The sequence below is a fragment of the Hoplias malabaricus genome, chromosome 2, assembly GCF_029633855.1.
Source record: "Hoplias malabaricus isolate fHopMal1 chromosome 2, fHopMal1.hap1, whole genome shotgun sequence".
NCBI classification, from domain to species: domain Eukaryota; kingdom Metazoa; phylum Chordata; class Actinopteri; order Characiformes; family Erythrinidae; genus Hoplias; species Hoplias malabaricus.
In genome coordinates this window covers 70,042,861-70,065,783 of record NC_089801.1, presented here as the reverse complement: position 1 = coordinate 70,065,783, position 22,923 = coordinate 70,042,861, and the positions used below count along the sequence as shown (strand labels likewise).

Here is a 22,923-nt window from a genome sequence, read left to right as displayed (position 1 = left end):
TGTTTTTTTCAACACTATGATTGCACTTTAAATTTAAACTAAGATGTTTTTTTTAATTAATAATTAATATATATATATATATATATATATAAACACAACTTTGATTGCTGAATGTAGTGAGTGTAATTCTAAAGTCCTAGGTCAGATTTCCTCACGTTAAATTTGGATAATGTTGGAATGGTAGCTTTTGTCATTTGAAATTTGCACTTTTTCAAAGCAAATCTTTCGGACTTTGACTGCGGTCCAGGTTTAGTCGATAACACTTCTGGCAGTATTTGACAGAATCTGAGCTTACCACAATTCAAAATACAGTGGCTAAGACTACAGCAAAAAAACATGGTGGCAAACACGGGAGCCTATATTTAGATGTGTCATTCTGTGTGTGTGTGTGTGTGTGTGTGAGGTTAGTAGTGCTAGCAGTATTGTTGTCTGTGGCTTACTCTGGGAATTTGAAAGGACAGTTCCTCCTCCATGGCCTGAGGGAAGAAATGGTTCATGTTAGGATAGATGTCAGCGTTCTCGCATAATTTCACTACTACGAGTCCTGGCACGTTGGTTTCATTTTCCAGTTGGAAGGTGTTGGCTTAGTCAGTGTTATGTTATAGGAAACTGACCAAGGGTAAACATACAGTTTTAATACGTATATGTGAAACCTCAGTTGCTCTAGGTTTTATTTATTTTTTCATTCAATTATATTCAGTCTGTCTTTTGTTTTTTCAGTGAATCTATTAGGCTACATTTTTAAAATGCTTGTTGTATGCCTTGTTGATGAATTGACAGTGATGTTGAACAGCAGCCTGCTACCTTCTTGGAATTTGAAGTCCATTATCATGCCAATTATAGCCCAAAAATGGCATGTCTGCCTCTAAAACAGTAATTCGGATATGATTTTTGTTTTCAAAGACTTACAGCACTTTAGGCAAGCGACAGGAAAGTGACTTGAAACATAAAAACCTTCTTATTCCAACTGTTAGTAACCAAACTTGACCAGCCACATAAATGATCATATTTTGGTCATTTAGATTTTAGTATTTAATAGCTTTAGTTCATCCTCATATATAGCACAAATCCTACCGTACTTAATGGAGAGGCCTACAAACTAAACCTCACATTAGTCCACGAGTTAATGAATGCATGAGGGGATTATGTTTTGTTGGAAAAACATTTCTTTATTTATTTATTTTTAAATGTAACCACTTAAGAAGACGACCTCTACTTTTATCTGTGGCAGAATGGAAAGCATATAGCATTAGGACCAGCATGAAAAATCCAATTTGCTGAGCCTTTGGTCAGATGTGAGGGATTTACAGCCTGTGACGAATCAGTAAAACCCCTCGTCTGAGTGCTCTTATTACCGAATTGACATTAAAATGATGAGGAAATAGCCTATTCTCGTGAATCAGCGGCATGTATGGCTCCCTCGTGTTTGGGCTTGGGCGTGAATTATGGGAAAATGTAGGCTGAGTCAGGAAAGTGGAGAAATACCGTTTGTGCTTTCTTATTTAGAGTATAGGAAAACTGCACTAACCATCTGTAGAAGTCATGAGATATGTGTCATTGCTTAGCTGGTTGTTCCTCCAGTTTTGCTAGGTGCTAAAAGGAAGTGTGGCACTAAGAACATTGGTTGCACTCACGTTTTTGGGAATGGATCCGTTGAACGTGTGGTAGATCGCTGTTGAAGTTTTAAAGGGAACGTTTATGATTCTGGGGAACTGCGGTTCTCTTTGGTTTTTTAACGTTCAGAAGCTCTGCGTCTTTTAAGTTGGAACGGTGTGTTTGAGTAGAGAAACGACAATTTATTTGCAAAAAGCTGACAGATAATCTGTCTGTACGCTTTTATTCACAGCTAGAATTCAATTAATTTAATAATATATTTTATAAATTGTAATTGTTTAAAAATATATAGCTTATTTTAAAGGAAAACCGTAGATTCATTATTGTGAGATGTCTTTTTTCTTTTAAATAATTTAACAATATTAATATTTAACACACAAACTGTCTGGACCTCTTAGTTTCCTTTGGTGTGAGAGGAACATTGTTTGTACTATGCGTCTAGACTTAAACAGCTGAAGTCATGTCTCTGCTTTTCACAATGAGAATGATTCTGAAGGATCCTAACATGAGTTTATTGGAAGTGTGGCAGAAGGTTTGGGTGGTCACTGTGGTTCTGTTGGGTGTGTTCTGTTTTAAGAGTGACCACTCTTTCTTGGAACTTCACCAGGCCGACCAGGATTAGTGTTCAGCAGTTCAACCAGGTTTGCTTAAATTTGAAGCCTGTCTTTCTGAGAGTACTTGTTTAGGACAAGACCATGTTCATGTTTACCCTTTTCCACATGGAATTGACGTCTGTCTACCAAAACAAAAAAAAAGGGAACTGAGCTGTTACAGTAGCACAGGCAAAGCTTTCTCTTCTTTTTTTGAAGGCGAGCTGCTTGAAGTCATGTTTTTGTGTTGTCACAGTGTGTTGCAGTCCGTTTCAATTTATAATGGGTGGCGTTTTGCAAAACTGTCCATGATGTAAAACCGGTTGAGTCTCTCACATAAATGGTTGATGTCAGGTTTTAGGCACAGTCATGAAACAAAGGGATTCTACAGGGGTAAGAGAAGAGCACTAGAAAGAGTTTAGAGTTTACTGAACCCTTTTTGAAAAGAAATTGAAGATTTTAAAAGTTTAAAGAACTTCGAAACCCTTTTTAAAGTTCTTATTCTCAGCTTTCCACTAAAAGTAGATATTTTAGAAGTCACTCTGAGAATCCATTGTGGCAATTTTTAAGAGGGTTGGGCGGAAAATAACTGGATGATATGGATCCATGTCTTCAAACATGGCAAAACATTTCCCTTAAGAGGCTATTGTCTCTCTTTACACTATTGTCCCTAACCTCCAAAAATGGTTAGAAGCTTTTAAATAAAGCCGTTTTGGCTAAAGTCAAACTGATTCTACATCAACATTAAAAGGCCACCTTTCACCCACAGGCAGAATGACCCATTTAGTTAGAGGAAAACCCGTGTCACATGCCCTAAATGAAATCACTAGCTCATGCCTGTTCATAATCTCCTGATGTTCTGCTGTTTCTGCTTTAGTTGCAAGTCATTTACTTGCAAAGCCGAGGCTTGAAGAGTTGCTTTCGCTAAAGGATTTTTTTTTTCCTCTTTAAAGAAACAATGTTATTTTCCAGAATTCTTGGTCTGATACTAAACCATTCCTTTCCGTACGTCTCACCAGTTGGAGGTTGCGTTTCATGGCTGTGGTTTTTGCCATTGCTTCCCAGTCACAGCCAGAATAATCAGCTGATGACACATTGTTTACGTTCTTATACTGTGTTGATTTCTAATGCACATCAGGCTAGATGGTGGGATATTTTAATGATGTTTTGATGGCATTTAGCCATGAGAATATAGGGAGGTCAGGTACGAATTGTTGAATAATTAGTTTCAGATCCCAAACACTTCTCCAATGGAAATTCAATTCTTTACAGTGCAATGCAGAGGGGTTTATAACTCTGAAGCCCACACTTAGTGTTATTCATGATGACTTTATGCTCTTGTGCAGCTCCTAATGCCTGACCCACACGATGGGCTGATTTTGAGGACAATTTGCTTCTTTCAACAATCTCAAAAGGGTAATCCTAAGCAATTGCCTTCCCAAATTATTCTGTAGTGTGAGTAGTCCATAATCCCATCTTTATTTTTCTGATTTCTTCCACAGTCAGAGCACTCAGATCGAGGATCATAAATATTCAATAATTACAACTCTGCGTCCTGTAGTGTGGAGCGGACGCTGACTCTCGGGTCTGAAATGTGAGGTTAACATTATGTCTGAAGTATTGTAAACCAAAGAGATCCAAGCTACGGTTCACATCTAGTTTGCGAGAAACTCCTGCCTGCTCTCGTGATGTAGCAGTTTGTGTGAAACTCCTGCGAAGTTTTTAGGACCAGAGCTGGTCAGGCTTGAGCAGTCTGAAAGTGTGTGTGGGGTTCAGGGCAGAGTGTAGTGTGGGGACTTTGAGGACCTACAATGATCAAGCACAGAATCATCTGTGAAGTTTATTTTTTTATTATTTGGGTGTCTTGAATTTTCAAAATTAATCACTACTTTAACATTATGTAGTGTGGACCAAGCCTAAATGGATGGTCCCATTGCGTTTTGTCTTTTTAAATTATATAGCCATTTAATATACTATCATTTTTTGGGAATTCTTCTGCTCCTCATTTAGAATCTAAATCTCAGCTACGCATTGTGTGGCTCTGAGTAGCTGTGTGGCAAGTTAACACTGATTGGCTGTCAGGTAGCCATGGTCAAGAAACCCAACCTGTACTTGGCCAAACATGGTACAGATTCATTCTGTATAACAGAGACAAGACTTTGTGCTGCCCCCTAGTGCTGACATTTACATTAAGGTATGTTGGCTAACTCCTCTGCAATCATCAGGAGTTAATATCCCAGCCTTAATAAAGCAATCCGTTCAGTGCAGTCAAAGATTTGGATTAGAATACTCGTTATCTCTCCCAGTTCTGCCTCTGTTGTTGGGTGGAAGAACCAGGGGGCTAATTTTGTTAAAGAATTCAGCTGTCAGTTTGTATCCCAAGATGATTTTGTTTGCGGTTGAAACAGAATAGCTGACTGGACACAGTCTTTGCCAGAAAGTGTCAAGCTGGCAAGCTCACCACTAAAAGTACAGCACTTTCTGAGTTAATTTCCAAACTTTAAATCTGCGTCATCACTTTCTGCACTTCTTCACAATGGCGTGGCTCAATGACTTTTCTTGTATCTGCTGCTGAATTACTCTGCAGCTCACAGAGACAGAAAGAGAAACACTTCGCTTGATTGAACCTTTGTTCCTGTCCTAGAGTGAGCAAGTAGAAGTGTGTAGCACATTGATTTCTTACTGACAAACAGCACTTCATGAATTCCATGTGGTGTCCATAGCCACACCTAAAGAAAAACACTAGCCTCAGCCCAGATATCACACTCTTGCTGCCAAGTGACTACATGTCCTCCACTGCAGGAAGCATGAGTTAGCTATGTGTCATCGGGAGCATAATTACGAGCTCATACTTTAGAATTCTTCTATCCTCCCATCCTCACCTTAAAATAATTATTCAGCTCCCCTCCCAAATGAGTATGAATACAAGTATGTGTATTTTTATACTTTCCAAAACAGACACTTACTTAGAATTAAGCAGTCAGAAGCATTGTGTAATAGTGTAGTTATTACTTAAAACAGTTTTGTTTGAATTAAAAACGTTATTGTTTTATTTATAGCTTTTCTGGAACTGTCCCTCTTTAGCATTTTCCCACAGTATACCAAAAATACCCTGAGATCAATAAAGTATATATCTACCTATAAATTAGTACTATTAGATACAACAAGATCTTGATATGTACAGTGTTGTGCATCTTTGGGATGACTAGGAAGAGCTAGGAAGTTCTGCATTTGAGTGTTTATGTATTGGCCGTGCTAATTTAAGAGCAGCAGCCTGATCTATGGCATCAGATCCAATTCAAATTTCGTTTGAGGGAAAACCAAGTCGGGCAACGAACAGTGCTCTCACAAACAAGAAAACATTTCCCGGAGGTAAATGCACTTTGAGTAAAGAAAAACCCACCTTGTTCGAGGATACTCACTGCTCTTGTTTTCTCCCTGCAGTCCGCTTTGCTTGGGTTGCCATCACAGTGAAATAATTCTAGATGGCAGACATTTTGAATTGTCTTCTCAATAGCACAGCAACGTGCGCTAGGCACAAGGTATTGGATGTTGGTATCGGAGCCTTGTTATAAAGAAACTCTATATGTTGAATTAATAAAGTCAAGCAATTAAATATCTTTTTTCACATTTATTTCTTCTTGTATTTAGAAACTTTAAAAATTGTTACTTAAACATAACATAGTAACATATATTATGTACGTAGAATTTTCAACTGCAGGTAGTGTCGCAGTCACACAGCTCCAGGGGCCTGAAGGTTGTGGGTTCGATTCCCACTCAGGGTGACTGTCTGTGAGGAGTTGGTGTGTTCTCCCCGTGTCCGTGTGGGTTTCCTCTGGGTGACTGTCTGTGAGGAGTTGGTGTGTTCTCCCTGTGTTCGCGTGGGTTTCCTCCGGGTGCTCAGGTTTCCTCCCACAGTCCAAAAACACACGTTGGTAGGTGGATTGGCGACTCGGAAGTGTCCGTAGGGGTGTGTGTGTGTGTGTGTGTGTGTGTGTGTGTGTGTGTGTCTGTCACACATTCACACCTACTGACACTTTTTGAGTCACCAATCCACCTACCAACGTGTGTTTTTGGACTGTGGGAGGAAACCAGGAAACCCACGCAGACACAGGGAGAACACACCACACTCCTCACAGACAGTCACCCAGAGGAAACCCGCGCAGACACAGGGAGAACACACCACACTCCTCAGAGACAGTCACCTGGAGCGGGACTAGAACCCACAACCTCCAGGTCCATGGAGCTGTGTGAATGCGACACTACCTGCTGCGCCACCACAAATATTTTTTATACAATGTTAGAATCTTGGTAAATTATGGTTGTATACACATTTATTTGTTGTTTCTTCTGAATGTTTGAAATGGTTAGATTTGTGGTAAATTAAAATGTAATTAAAAGATAATAAATTAAATATGAAATAAATAAACAGAGCTGTGAAGGTGCCGTGAAATGTTTATAAAATTGGTAAATCCTTCCCCTAAATTATAGTTCCTCAACAAGCAGCTCGTTGCTACGTCACAGTAACGAACTCCACAGCACTGGACTCTCCGCCCAAACTGGATCAGCCTCAGCTCATTAACACCTCACTATAATAATCACTGACCTGCCAAGTAAACTAACCACACCACTAATCTACTGAATAAACTTACTTCTGCCCAAAAGAGTCTTCATCAAACCCAGGGTGTTTCCACATATTCACTTTGTAGTGGACTGTAAATAGGGAGGTGACTTGGTGGTTTCAATGAACCAGCCAAACGGTGCATTACACACTATCAATATTGAGCCACGGCTGCATGACTTATTTTTAAACATTTTGTGCTCGGTTTAAACCCAAAGTCATGCCTAACATGTAATGTTAGTACACTATGTAGTTAATGGGAAGTGACATGAGTCACACACTGAATGTGCCGCTAAAACCTCCTCACGAACGCTAAAGAAAGGACCGTTACAGCGACTGCATCTCCGACGGGCTTTCTCTCCACTGGTATCCATTTACAAACGATAGAGCGTAATAATAAACAATAGACGTTTTTCTGTCGTCGCGGGATATATATCGTCATTTCGCACAGCCCTAAGCTCAGGTAAATTACGCTGAAGTGTTGCAAACTAGACTGAAATTGTCTAGTAACTGTACATGTATGTTTGGGAAATTCGTTATCAAAACATGAGAAAAAATATATATTATCGACAATACAAATGACGTAACGAACTAGTTATTCGGAGTAATTTATGATTTACAAAACAAAATAATCACCAAGTCATTTTCATAGTTAAGTCTAAAATTTCTCACGCTTTAATAGAAATATAAATACAATAAAATTTTAATCAACCGTCCATTATTTCAGTTAGTTCACATTTACGTTGTCACTGTCATCTTCTAAAGCTGTCTAGAAAGATTTAAAAAAAAAATTAAATGAATTTTAGATTTCTATTTTAAGTGAAACTGCATTTGTTTGTTTATCTTTTAAAACTTATGCCTATGACATGCTGTAATCTAAATAAACTGGAAAAAGGATGACGAATATTCAAGCTTCAAAAGTATCTGCAACTACTGCTTGTTTGAGTGGTGTACTTTTTGTTCTCTTGTGGATGGTGTACAGTGTTTTAGGCCTGTAGTTAGCTCAGTGCTGCTTTGTGGTCAGTAAGCTTGCTTCTTAGCTGTGTTAGTCTTGCAGCTCCAGTTTTAAACTAAACAAATAGAGCCTTTTGACTGGATTTGGGTTAAAGAAGAAAGGGCTGTACATTTTAACGTTTGCCAAACTCTCTTTAATGATGAAACCTCTTTTTGACTGACAGCTAAGCTCTTTTACAGTTGGCTGTAAAATGGTACAAAGCCATTGAGATGTACTCGAATGTGTGCATTCCACGTCGCAGCCATGGCAATGACTCTGAGACTCATAGTTTCATGTTGAGCAATAAGAAAGATCAGGTACGGGCTGCAACATAAAACAGACATTCCTTAGGTTACCTCACATTTTGCTGAATAATGCATGTACTGAAACCCTTTATTTATTTATTTATTTATTTATTTATTTATTTATTTTTAATGTAATGCTCAATGCTCCTACAGTTTCTAACAAAGCTAATATGACAGTATAGTTTCTTTTGGAACTTTCTTAGTAAGTTCAGGTTAAACCCTCTTTTCTAAAATGGAATACAGTTCTGGGGTCTTAATGAAAAGTCTGTGACAAAGTACCACAAGGATTAGACACCACAGTAGTGTTCTCCCCTGTGTGAACTGCCCCGGTTCAGGATGGGGCCTTTTCCTTTAAATGAGAATGAGCCACACCTCAGTTTAGTGGAAGCTCTGGATTTTAGTATGTTTTTATTGTGTTCACTTGCTCCATTCTCATTTTCTTCTTTACACAAGGGTGGCACGGTAGCACAGCAGGTAGTGTCGCACTCACACAGCTCCCCTCCTGGAGGTTGAAGGTTCAAGTCTCACTCCGGGTGACTGTCTGTGAGGAGTGTGGTGTGTTCTCCCTGTGTCTGTGTGGGTTTCCTCCGGGTGACTGTGTGTGAGGAGTGTGGTGTGTTCTCCCTGTGTCTGTGTGGGTTTCCTCCGGGTGACTGTCTGTGAGGAGTGTGGTGTGTTCTCCCTGTGTCTGCGTGGGTTACCTCCAGGTGCTCCAGTTTCCTCCCATGGTCTAAAAACACAGGTTGGTAGGTGGATTGGCGACTCAAAAAGTGTCCGTAGATGTGAGAGTGTGTCACCCTGTGAAGGACTGGCGCCCCCTCCAACGTGTGTTCCCGACTTGCGTCCAATGACTCTAGCGAAGGCTCTGGACCCACCGCAACCCTGAACTAGATAAGCAGTTACAGACAATGAATGAATGAATAACACTTTACACAAAGTTTAGACAGTTTCTTTATATGTTAATACTGTAAGCATAAAATATGCAGGCTGTGGAATTCTTTCCAAGGTATTCCATGTGGGAATCCACTTTGATAAATTGTGAAATATGGAGGTGGTATGGGGGTTGTTGAAAGTTTGGTTTTCCTGTCCTTTTTTAATATGTTAACTAATGTACCTTCTTGAAGTGTAAGAAGGTGTTGTAAATAGATAATCCCACAATGTTTCTGGAAGTTAATGGTAGTGGACTTATCCACTTGTGTGTTTAAATCTTTGTGACAGACGTTCCAGGACGCTCACTATTTCTATGCATAAGATTCCTTCATCCTTCCTTTATTTCGCACCAATGAAGTAGCAGTTGTTTAGTAATAATACCTACTTCAGTACTGCTCAGCATGGTAAGCCAGTGTTGATGAAGATTGTCCAGTGTTCATTTGGTCCCAGGTGAAGTGAAACTAAACATGCAATTTTAAAGTGAAAAAAACATGCAAAGCGTTATTTAATCGTTTATTAGTACTTGTTAACACCGGTAGGCTCCTGTTTATTAGTTAAAGTGTGCAGTTCCGTAGAGCTCTAGAATATTATCTGTTGCCAGGTGTTCACTTTTGAGCTCCCCATTGCCTCAATGGTACTGTTGTAAGGTTACACTCCACATAACGTGCTGCCGTAGTCACATTTTCTCTCTCACGCACTTGTTTCTCTCCAACACTCCCAATCTCTCTCACATATTTTCACTGACTCAGGATTGTTGAATTGCAGGTTACTTAATTAAAACAAAGTATTCATATTGTCCATTGTTTAACCACGTAACCATAAGATACTCAACAAACAAATGATCATTCTATTTTTTTTTTATTAATTATTTATCCCCCCACCCCCACCACAAACCCCAATGACAACAACTTTACTTATGCTCCCACTGCCCCAGTCCTTTGATTTTGCCCATGGCTTGTCCAGTTTGGCCATAGCTGAAATCTGGCAACCCTAGATGAATGTGTAATTTGGTAGGAGGCTGAAGGTGCCCTGCTCTCTGCTGATAAGCCATTGAAGGTGAGTGTGTTGTTAGATCTATTACTCAGCAGGGTCCCATGTTCCTCTCAGCAGGGAATGCTCGCAGCTTTGTTCCAGGCTTCATACACTGATCAGAGTGGTGCTCATTCTCTCTCTTGCTCTCTTTCTCATTCTTTATTTCTCACAGCTCCTCTATCTCTATCACTTCCTTGCTTATCCTCTCCCACCATCTCTTTCTCTTGTTCTCTCCCCATCACTTTCCTCTCTCTCTCTCTCTTTCTCTTTCTCTCTTTCTCTGACACCTCCCTCACACTCTTTCCCAGAGCTCTTGTGCTCTCATTCTTTCAGGCTCATTTCTCTGTTTCTGGCGCACTCTCATATTCACTGTTGAATGTACAAAGGTATAATAGCCAGAAAGTAACTGATATGGCTAAAATATGAGTTTAAAGGAGAATGATAGCTATTAGAGTGCTGTAAGTAGCATTAGAACTTATTTGATCTAGCACCATTAGCGTAATTCCAGACAGAGGGATATAATCAACGCCAGCTGGCCCAGTTTTGATGTCATCTACCACTGTTAGCTTTGTTTATACTTCAAAACAAAGGAGTGAAAAAAAGATAGAAAGGTTAGTTTATCATTGGCAGAGTTTACAGTTTTGCATTTTGCATTTTTACGGTTTAAAGCTTAAGCTTATGTTTCCTCTGAGACATGAGAAGCCCAGCCACCTCCACTTTTCAAACTGCTGCTAACTCAACACCACCGGACAGCTCATCTGTCTTGGAGGAGAACATTTAACTGCCCAGATCTGTAAGGTTAGCTAACAGATGCACACATTGTGGTGCATTATGAGTGGAGAGGGAGGGAGCACTGAGCCATTTCCAGGGATTGATTGGGTGGCGATTTAAACTTTTTACAGAAAACTGTCCATGTATTTGCCATGAACTTTAAGAAGTTGAACACTTACAGGCTAAAGAGAGAATATATATGTTTAATATATTTTGCTCCGTGAAGAAATACCGAGGGAGGCAATCAGAAAGGATCGCTATATTCTTTATCTGCTTAAACACTTTTCTCACGGTGATCAGGCTGAAAATTGAAACCAAAGAAAAAAGCTACTCCGCAGTGCATCCCCCTTTGACATATGGTGCACTTTTAGTTCAAGGGCTAATGGCTTTTGCCTCCCTGTAGTGAGCTGTCTGACAAATAGGAAGCCATTTTGGCTACAAAGAGCCTGTTGAGTGCCTCCATTACTGTATCTGAGTGTGGTTTAAGCTGTTGCTTGTGTCAGAATCATTTATTCCATCTTTGGAGTTGAGATTTACCTAAATGGTAGTCCATTTGGTTATTTATTTATTTATTTATTTATTTATTTATTTATTTATTTATTTTTAACATAAACATAGTGGGGAATGTGTGTGTGTCTGTGTTGCCCTGTGAAGGACTGGTGCCCCCTCCAGGGTGTATTCCCGCCAATGATTCCAGGTAGGCTCTGGACCCCCCGCGACCCTAAATTGGATAAGCGGTTACAGATAATGGATGGATGGATAAACATAGTGGGTCTTAAGTCTGAGTCTCTGTAGAACTTAAGATACAGTAATGAAAAGCTGGTTCTTTTTTTTTGTTGGTTATAAAACAAGTTCTTTTAGTGAAAAGCTGTTGATTTTACGCATGGAATAAGAGCATGCAGATGGTGAAATTTTCTGCCCAGCAAGGATATTACCAGACTCTTAATGATCCGCCATGTGATAAGGTACTTATTCTTAACCCTGTTACACTGAAGTAAAATGTGGCTAATTCTACCTTTTATTTTACCACCTCTTTTATTTCTGTCAAAGCCCTTTTCACATTTATTTTAGTATGTATGGAACATGATCTAACAAGGACTCGTTTTCATATTCAAATATTCTTACTGAACATGCAAACACATGAAAAGATATGCCCTTACACCTCAAGTCGTCTTTTAATGTTACTCTGATCAAATAAAAAATTAGTATTAAACCCTTAACAGTCTCAATTCTGTTTGCTCAGATGCTATCACTGTGTATCCAAAGTAAAGGCAGCATGATACTGTAGGGATAGAAAACACAAATGCTGAACAAAATTGACTGTGTCCAGCATGGACTTGCGTGCATTAATTGTGAGTCTAATTAATGGAGAAGATGTCTGCAAATTGTTATTAAGGATAATTAAAATATCGCACCGTTTATGTTTGTCCTTCTGCCTCTGTTAACAGGTACAGGGACATTTGGCAGGGTTTTTCTGGTGAAGGACAAGACCACAAGGGGTTTCTTTGCCCTGAAAGCAATGAAGATCCCTGATGTGATCCGATTAAAACAGGAACAGCACGTCCATAATGAGAAGGAGGTTCTAACGGAGGTGAACCATCCCTTCCTCATTAAACTGTGAGTGTCTTACTTCCTGAAATGGCAACCGTCCAGCAACTGTGTGTAGACAGAGAAAACTGCAGGAAATATACCACGTCAGATATTATTTTTGTCCTGTGCAGGTTTTGCCTGTAATCTTAACTATATTACAAGCACTTTACAAGCTTAGCCACTGACTGCCTGCAGGTAATGACACTTCATCACCTGTATTTGAGTTATGGATCAACCCCTTGCACCATCATTACGTAAATTGGCCAGTCGGTGCAGAAAAGGAGCGGAAAAGAACACCCACTAGCCAAATAGCTTTGATTCAATATTGATAATTGCTCCAGCTTCAAGCTGACACGTTAATAACTAGGCTTGCAGCCAGTTATCAACCAGTCCACTCCTTGAAATCACTTTGAAAGTCGTTTACTTTCATGACTTCTTTCCGGATAGCAGTAGCTGATTCGGGGTTTACGTACAACAGAAGCTAACCCTGATATTAATCTTATTGAGGCTCAAGTTGCTTTTTGCGTAGTCAGTTTAGTCATGACTTTTTGTCTCTATGTTCAATGAACATTTTATGACAAAGTGAATAATACTAATTAAAAAGGTAAATAAATATTCTAAAAAAAACTGCCAAAAGTTCAAATTGCTGTTGGAAATTCATTGTAAATATTATGCAGAACAAATCTGAACAAATAAGGATACAGTGTAGATTGGTCACATTTATTAAAGATGCATTAGTCTGGAAAAATTAATTATTTACTTGATTCAGTGTTAACCTTGAAGTAAAGGAGCTATGTCGTTTCCAGTCAAAACAGTCAAGCTATTCATTTCTCAGAAGTTTCATTTACATGAAAAATGACAAAGTCAAAAGAGGTTAAAACAAAGACATGTGCAGGACATAGTCGTAATTATATTTACATACTTTCTGAAAAGTCTATATGAACAAAAGTATTAGTACATCTACACCTTACACCTATAGGAGCTCTTGTCCCATTCTAAATTCACAGACATGAATAAAAAGTTGACCCTCCTTTGCAGCTTTACATGATTTGCCAGTTCGTAGCTGAGTTGCTGTGGTTCCGAAATACTTCCACTTTTCAATAATACCACTCACTGACCGAGTTTGCCATAAATGACAAACTATATCAATACTTTTGTCTATAAAGTGTTTGTCAGCCTGTTTATTTGCAAAATCGCGAACAAAGCTGGTTCAGATCAACAAATTCTTGTTACTATTTACTGTAATTCGCCTGTGTATATGCACTGCTCTTATTTACTTTGTGGTGGATACTATGTGCAGGTTTTGGACACATCACGATGAGCGTTTTCTGTACATGCTAATGGACTATGTGCCCGGTGGCGAACTGTTCAGTTACCTGCGCAGCCGTGGACGTTTCAGCAACAGCACCGGCCTCTTCTACTCTACTGAGATAGTGTGTGCTATTGAATACCTGCACTCCAAAGAGATTGTCTACAGAGACCTGAAACCCGAGAACATTCTGCTGGACAGCGAAGGACACATCCGCCTCACAGACTTCGGCTTTGCCAAGAAGCTCTCTGACAGGTGGGTTAACCCTCAGAGCTACAGCATTGTGGCTGTTTTGCTACAATATTCAAAATCGGTAACATATTTACTCCACAGCAATGCGTCGAAGCTTGTTCACAACATCTTTGTTTAGCATGTAATTATTAACACATGCAACTGATATTTTCATATTCAAATTAGATATGGGTTATGTGGCTATGATAATTGATATATATTTTGGGATAAAAAATATGGATCAGTAGGAATACTGGGAAAGATCACTGAGCAACTGCCTGTTTCCTAAGATCCCATAATGTTTTCTGACTTCCGCAGACTGAGGTTGTTCTATTTCAGTGTGTGCGTTAATGCGAATATGCACTAAACGAATGTTTAGTTTCACTGATATTCTTTTTTTACAACAGGAAAGTCATAATGTGGTTGAGTATGTCTGTAGGAAATGTAAACTGAATGAAAATGTAAATGAATACTACACCATTTATATAATTATATTATATGATTAAATCTGAATTTTATAACAGAATAAAGACCTTTGAGATTTGATCTATTAACAATCCCTTTTAGTTCAGAATACATTTTCTCCTTTGTGTTTAAGAGATATGACCAGCAGGGCTTTCTTTTGAGTGCATGAGGACGTTACTTTTGTCTGCCTGTCCTTGAATTGAAACATTGCCGATAAGCCTGTTTTTGTAATCTTATGCATGTGTTATGTTTTGGAGATAGTGGACAGCTTTGTTTCAAGCATTAGAGCCAAAGCACCGCATTCCTGTAATGGTGAGGAATTTCAGTCAGGCTTCAACAATGAATTATCAAAAACAAATTGAAGAAAGTGCCCAGGGCCAAACAGTCAGCGTGTTGTATCTGTAGGTGTCTTTATTAGCGGACGATGAATAACGTTGCTAGGTATTCATCTGCATACAGAGGCATGAGTAATGAGGTTTGTGTTTTCTGGACTGACTCTTTCAGTGAGGCTTTCTGTGCAAATAACTGTCATCTCTCTTGCCCGCAGTGAATCAGCTAGCGCTGCGTTATTTATTCCCAATGAACAAGGTTTTGGAGCAATTTTCAGAGTAACCTTGGTGAAATTGAAAACCAGTAGTGGCCCCTGTTAGTATTACTCAAGTTGGGGGGAAAAGAATGAGGGAGGAAATATATATGTGCGTGTGTTATCTGTCTGCAGCGCGAAGAGTAGTGCAGCGTTTCGGAGAGCAGGCAGAGCACAACCTGACCCTTGTGACATGTAAACATAATGGGCTACGATTACATTTCTCTCTCTCTCTCTCTCTCTCTCTCGGGTGGGGCAGAGGAATAGACTTGGAGTGGGAAGCTCTCTGATGTTCAACTGACCCACTTATATAAGTGGAAAGCAATGGAAAAAAAGAGGGAAAATGCCTCGGAAAGCAATGTGGGAAGACAACTGCCCCTGCCAGCCATGCAGTTCTGGCACTTTTTACTAGAGAGAGGGCAGTGTGTATAGAATCTCAGTGGATCCACACTGCCACCAACTGGCTAAGCCCGGTTACTGCAGTGGTCCTGCTAGTTCTGGTTTGGGACCTGTTTTGCTTTGTCATCTGTGAAGGTGATGGACAGGGTTCAGAAGGGTTAGACTGGTTTCAGATTAAGGTTAACCCTTACAAATCTAACAAGAAGAGGCAGCGTTTGTAAGGTTCTACAGCTCCTAGGGAAGCCCTTCATGTCGGCTTTCCAAGGCTTATTCCAACTAGAGTTAGATGTTAGAATAAATACTGAGGTGTATTGACAAAGATAAGAATGGACAAATGACCCCTGCTGGAATAAGGCTTTATGAATGTAAATGTGTGTTTGTCATTTGATGAAATCCTTATGAAGGCATCTTTTCAAGCACCACTCGTCAGTAAAGTCGTGTAATACGTTTGCAATTTAGAAATTAATTAATTAGGTCTTATCTGATGTCTTATGTTTCAATTTAGCCCTTAGAAGTTTATAATTATTTTCACTTTGCTTTACTTTCAGTGTTCACTGCATTATTATTTATATCTAATTGCATAGTTAGTTAATTAATCACACAGCTGGTGATGTAATGAATAAGATTTGCATTTTATTTGCATTCTGTACATATGGGCATAAAAAATAATGTATGATTTTACTTACTGCAAAACAAGACAATGCACACAACAATGTATCATATTGAAATCAGTATTTAAAAAAGATTCAGCTTGAAGACACTAATATGGCATCAATTACAAGTTTAGAATTCATGATTTTGGAATAATTTCTGCACGATTTACAAAAAGATAAGCTACAATTTTCCAAGCTTTTGTTTTTGTACTTCAGCATAGGAGAATGTTCGGGTGATGGGAAATGTGTAACTATCTCTGCTTTTATTTGTTTGATTATTTTACTACATATAGAACTTATGCTTTAATGCTTATCCAGGTAAACATAGTCTCTGATACAGTAATCTAACTGTTTCTCTATTGGCATTGCCAATTTTCTCTACAGCCATTGAAAATATGGTAAATCAGAATAGAAGAAAGTAGTATTGTTTTGTAATTTAATGTTAGAATCTGTGGGCGGCACGGTGGTGCAGCAGGTAGTGTCACAGTCACACGGCTCCAGGTGACTGTCTGTGAGGAGTGTGGTGTGTTCTCACTGTGTCTGCATGGGTTTCTTCCGGGTGACTGTCTGTGAGGAGTGTGGTGTGTTCTCCCTGTGTCTGCGTGGGTTTCCTCCGGGTGACTGTCTGTGAGGAGTGTGGTGTGTTCTCCCTGTGTCTGCATGGGTTTCCTCCGGGTGACTGTCTGTGAGGAGTGTGGTGTGTTCTCCCTGTGTCTGCATGGGTTTCCTCCGGGTGACTGTCTGTGAGGAGTGTGGTGTGTTCTCCCTGTGTTTGCGTGGGTTTCCTCCGGGTGCTCCAGTTCCGCCCACATTCCAAAAACACACATTTTTAGGTGGATTTGCAACTCAAAAGGTGTCCATAGGTGTGTGTGAGTTGCACTGTAAAGGACTGGCGCCCCCTCCAGGGTGTATTCCCACCTTGCGCCCAATGATTCCAGGTAGGCTCTGGACCCACCGCGACCCTGAACTGGATAAGCAGTTACAATGAATGTTAGAATCTTATATTTTTTGTCATAATTGGAAAAAAATTCTCTGCAGTGATGGAGCACCTTCCAGTATCTTTGGGAAGAGATACATTTTTGTTGGTGATCCAGAAATAATTGTTTAGCATTAGAACCCAACATTATCTTGTCTGCATTTCATCAAATATTTCACAGTAGGGTAGAAAATGTAACTGCAGCAAAAAGGAGGCCAACTACTTATTATTAAGCTTCACTTCAGAAGTATTGTTAAATGAGAAAGTGTCCAAAAACCTTTGGCCATATAGTGATACAGAAATTAAGAAAAAACTTGAAACAATATGCTTCAAAACTCTTTTTCTGGGAGGGTTAAAAGGCAACGTCCATCACTGTCCGAGCTGAGAGAATTGTTATTTTTCAAGTGCAGTGCTACTGCCTGGCTTCTGAAGATGAGGGCTCATTATTCTGGGATGGCGGGTGATGGATTGCAGGTTTCTCTTCGTCTTTCTAGCCATGGAGGAAAGGCTTCATGGCTGGAAGCAATTGTTGTGTGTCAGCTGGGCCAATCCTAAGCACTTCACTGATGACTGGCTGCATAAATAAGTGTTTCCTTCACCTTCCTCCACACCTTCATCACGGAGAAAGGTGATCCGAACCAGTCAGTGCTGACGGCGCTCTGTAATTACTGAACGCTTGCGGTTGGGATTCGGAATGAGATAAAGTATTGTTTTTGTGTCGAGGAGAGGAAGTGTGGATGGTGGTAATAAAGCCTGTCAGATTAGAAGTTCAGGGGGGTTTTTGCACAAAGCAGGATTTCTCAACGAGCTGGAAATCTTCAAGGGCCCACTTCACTGAAAACCAAATCTGACTTGTTTTTCTGGAATAAGAGCTTGATGTAATAAACACAATCCCTAATATGGGACCTATATTGTAGTCCCTATTTGCATATGGAAGCTAAGCATCAGCATATATCTGTAGTTCAAAACTACATTTATTAGCTCATTAAGTTTTTAAAAACCCTATTTTTTTCACTTATATCCTTTAGACACTTCATTTTCTTATTTACGTAGGTTGTCTTTATCTATTAACCTCAAAAATATTTGAAACCTTGAAATACTTGATTATTATACTTCAAATATAGGTTTCACTCAGAAAGAAATGCTATTTTTTATTTAAAAAATATTATAAGGTAATATATCCTAGTGTAAATTAGTGGTGTTATCAAACATTGCAACAAACCGACTGAGTAACACAGTCAGTTGTCTTCATTACAGTTATGAATTTTTAAATATTGTGTAGATATTGTTACATCCTGGAAGCCTTATTTTCAGAAAATTGCCCGGGAGTTAAAGAGCTCAATCGACTTCACTCACTTTAGGTGGGTAGGTTGACCTTCACTCTTCTGGAAAAATTACTTCTTTATTTGATTCAGTGTTAACCTTGAAGTAAAGCAGCTATGTCGTTTCCAGTCAAAACAGTCAAGCTATTCATTTTTCAGAAGTTTCATTTGCATGAAAAAGGACAAGTCAAAAGAGCTTCAAACAAAGACATGTGCAGGACATAGTCATAATTATATTTACATACTTATTGACATGGTCAGTAAACAATAATTTCTGAAAAGTCTATATGAACAAAAATATTAGTACATCTACACCTTACACCTACAGGAGCTCTCATCCCATTCTAAATTCACAGACATGAACATAAAGTTGACCCTCCTTTGCAGCTTTACATGATTTGCCAGTTCGTAGCTGAGTTGCTGTGGTTCCGAAATACTTCCATTTTTCAACAAAGCTGGTTCAGATCAACAAATTCTTGTAACTATTTACTGTAATTATGTTCAGAAAATTGCCTGGGAGTTAAAGAGCTCAATCGACTTCACTCACTTTAGGTGGGTAGGTTGGCCTTCACCCCTCTCTATGACTCAGCACAGCAGTGTTCTCCTCCAAGCGTGTTGACCTGTCCAATTGTTTTGTAGCAGCGATCCTTGAAGATGCTATGGCTGGCTCTGAGGAAACACGTTGCCTTCATTTTCTCATCTTGGTACATTTTGATTCCTAGCAAATGGGGGGAAACTGGCAATTATTTAAAAAAGTTCTGAAGTCAAGCTGTTCTGTGTTGTCCTCATGTTCCTCTCTTTTATGCTCAAGTTCTTTGTACTCTAGTGTTTTTAAAGTGTCTCGTTTTAGCCAGAGCACAGCGTTCTACATTTGGGTCACAATAATAGCAGCTTTCACAGATGCCTGCTGAACAAAAATAAACATTCATGCACCCATCTTGATAAGGGCTGATTTGATTACAGTTTATTGCAGGAACACCAAAGCTAACAGTCTGTAATTTATTCTGGGTTCATCACCAGAACATGACTCTCTATTCCAGCCAGTTACAATGAGCCGAATTCAAGGTAGCAGATTGATATGAGAGAGAGAGAGAGAGAGAGAGAGAGAGAGAGAGAGAGAGAGAGAGAGAGAGAGAGAGAGAGACTTTCCCAGCAGACCATCTCTTCGCTTGGCAAATTACTGTCACCACGGCAACAACGTGAGAGCTCCTTGTAGCGAAGCCTAGCATCTCTGCTATCCGTGTCTAGACGTTCCCACAGCTGTGAAAACAAAGCACAGCAAAAACAAGGCTCATGGTCTACTGCCAGCTCGTCTCCCCGTTCAGAGCCCAATTCAAAGTTATAGCTTTAGTTATAGTACTTTATATCATTTTACGTTCTCAAAAATATAATTGAACTACAAGCCTAATGTAGCTTACAAATAATGAAAGCTTATTTACTGTAAGAAAGACAGAAGTGACATTGTGGCATGTGTGATGCTGTAGCTACCTGTTTCTGTAACTTAATAGGCGATGTCTTTTGAGCAGTCAATAGGATGAAAACGTAGGTTGAGACCAGGAGTGCACTATGTATAGTCTGTGGGCAGAGGGATCTGGCTTTTAAAGGAGAAATTCGATTGTATATTGTGTTTCTCAGGATGTGTTTCTCTTTACTCAGGGCTGAAATGTGCGCACAGACAATGCATCCCGGTAAGTTTGCCTATAGGGTAAGGCCTGTCATCTGAGCACCCCACGGCTCGCCAGACACGCTGATCGATCTGCCTTCAGACTCTCAATCTTACAGAAGAATATCTCTTTACCTTGCCGTGCTCCACATGTAACGAGACACACTTGACTTTGCAAAGCACTACACCTGTAACATAAGGGGACTGGAGGCAGGCTGGAAATACAATGCTTCTTTTGCTGTGTCCTTTGTTGTTTGCTACTCTGGGCTCAGCACTACAGAAACAGCAATATGTAACCTTTTGAGAAGGGTAGGAAAACGCCACCACAAATCTTAAATAGTGTTATTTTCTACTCCGCCTTGTACAGGAATTGTTCTGCCAGAGGGCGGCATGGTGGTGCAGCAGGTAGTGTCGCAGTCACACAGCTCCAGGGACCTGTGAGGAGTGTGGTGTGTTCTCCCTGTGTCTGCGTGGGTTTCCTCCGGGTGACTGTCTGTGAGGAGTGTGGTGTGTTCTCCCTGTGTCTGTGTGGGTTTCCTCCGGGTGACTGTCTGTGAGGAGTGTGGTGTGTTCTCCCTGTGTCTGCGTGGGTTTCCTCCGGGTGACTGTCTGTGTGGAGTGTGGTGTGTTCTCCCTGTGTCTGCGTGGGTTTCCTCCAGGTGACTGTCTGTGAGGAGCGTGGTATGTTCTCCCTGTGTCTGCGTGGGTTTTCTCCGGGTGCTCCGGTTTCCTCCCACGGTCCAAAAACACACGTTGCAGGTGGATTGGCGACTCAAAAGTGTCCGTAGGTGTGAATGTGTGTGTGTCTGTGTTGCCCTGTGAAGGACTGGCGCCCCCTCCAGGGTGTATTCCCGCCTTGCGCCCAATGATTCCAGGTAGGCTCTGGACCCACCGCGACCCTAAATTGGATAAGCGGTTACAGATAATGGATGGATGGATGGATGGTCCAAAAACATGTTGGTAGGTGGATTGGCGACTCAAAAGTGTTCGTAGGTGTGAATGTGTGTGTGTCTGTGTTGCCCTGTGAAGGACTGGCGCTCCCTCCAGGGTGTATTCCCGCCTTGTGCCCAATGAATGAATGAATGTTCTGCCAGAAAACTTTATGCTGATAAATGAAAGTGAATATGCTGCTATTAGCATCTAAATTCGGTGACTACAGGCTTTTTATTGTTGTTTTAAAACTTCGTCAACTTATGCAATTTATATATGAAGTTTAATGTGAACACACACACACACACAAGATTATTAGACCATGTCTTCTCAGAAACTCTATAGCACACCTAATGAGTTCACCCTGTTTTCAAATGTTTGGCCTTTAGAATATTAATACATTCCAATATTAAATAAGTCTTTATTAGACGCCTTGAACTCCAGTAATGGCTTTAGTCTGATGCATGATAGTTTGATAATCGGTCAAATTAGTGTTGGACATGGAACTAACATTCATCACCACTCATTGACTTACCCCGGAAAATTAATTCTGATTTTGAAGAAGCATTTAGAAGATCAAATCAGGATCAAAACTGCATTTACAAAGCTCCTAGGAAGCCCTACAGCATTCTACCCAATCCATACAAGTGCAGCTGTGGCAACATAGTCCTGAGAATATTGTCAATTTCTTGCTGTCACCACTCCAGCCGATATTAACTCGGATCTCTAGCAGAGTGACGGTTAGGTGGGTTCAGGGGCTGCCACCTGGTTCTGGGCTTTAGTGGAATTACAGTCTCCTGCACTGTCACTCATCCCGACACGATCATGTGCCTGTGCTTTGCGAGAGCGCTCATGCAGATGTTAACAGTAATTAAACTTCAGAAAAGATCCAAGTAGTCTAATTGTGGCAAATCAGCAGCAGGAAAGTCTCTGTAGACTTCAGCTCAGTTGAAATGTGGACGTGATAAATGTGTCTGTGCATTTTCCCAATAGCTTTTAACTACCTTTAAGAAATAGGAAAGCATTTTTTAATCGTAATATCCATCTGTTGCTTTTGTATTACACTGTAACTGATCATGGGCAGTCATTCCTTTAGGGAAAGCTACAAAATAGGGTTTCTTAATTAGCCAGCTAAATTAAGCCCAAGTTATCTGGCTAATCCTGCTTCGTAGTTCACCTCTCTGTTGTCCATGGCAATCTGTCAACAGCCTGTCAAATCACCACTCAGCTTTTAAAATCTCTGAAATAATCACTTTATTCCTATTTTCTCTCTCCCTCCCCAGGACGTGGACCCTTTGTGGAACGCCTGAGTACTTGGCTCCAGAGGTCATTCAGAGTAAAGGTCATGGCCGTGCAGTGGACTGGTGGGCTCTGGGGGTCCTCATCTTCGAGATGCTTGCTGGGTAGGTTATTAAATACTGAGCGTCCATGATTTTCTTATTTTTATATGTGAGGATATATTACACATCCACTGCAGGAACACATTTCAATGATATGAGTTTCTATTTATTTATTTTAACGTATTGGTAAAAAATGCTAAATGTACTGTCCTTCATATAATGGAGATGGGCTTGCAGGGTTTGATCACTAGAGGGCATCACTGAGCTACAGTTTGTCAGACTGCAAATCAGTAGCCTGGTGTGTTCTGTAACAGGGCTTCACAGTGAATTGTTTATTAATGTCTGTATTTTTGTGTTTTTTCCAAATGTCTGAAAACTTCAGCCATACAGACTCTGTGAATCAGATTTCTTTACAATGGTGCTGACTGGACATTCAGAGTTAATGATAAGTCCAGCTTTAATATGGAGGTTTCACGTCAGGCTAGTGCCAAATCTCTCTCACTCACTCACGGTTAGGATTTGCACCACTAGGGGCATTATTTCCCACGTACTTGCTCATGTATTAGAGACTGCTCCACATGGGTGTGCTCTTGTGCTTGTGTACA

At 40.1% G+C, this 22,923-nt stretch overlaps 1 protein-coding gene across 1 annotated transcript in view; it reads left to right on the top strand.

Moving 5' to 3' along the window:
- The window catches only part of prkx (protein kinase X-linked), a 39,725-nt gene that overhangs the window by 6,667 nt on the left and 10,135 nt on the right, over positions 1-22,923 (top strand). Inside the window, exons 2-4 of the mRNA XM_066661319.1 lie at positions 12,306-12,474; positions 13,748-14,011; positions 22,262-22,381. Of these exons, the coding sequence (XP_066517416.1) occupies positions 12,306-12,474; positions 13,748-14,011; positions 22,262-22,381 (553 nt within the window). The remainder of the gene's footprint in view (positions 1-12,305; positions 12,475-13,747; positions 14,012-22,261; positions 22,382-22,923) is intronic.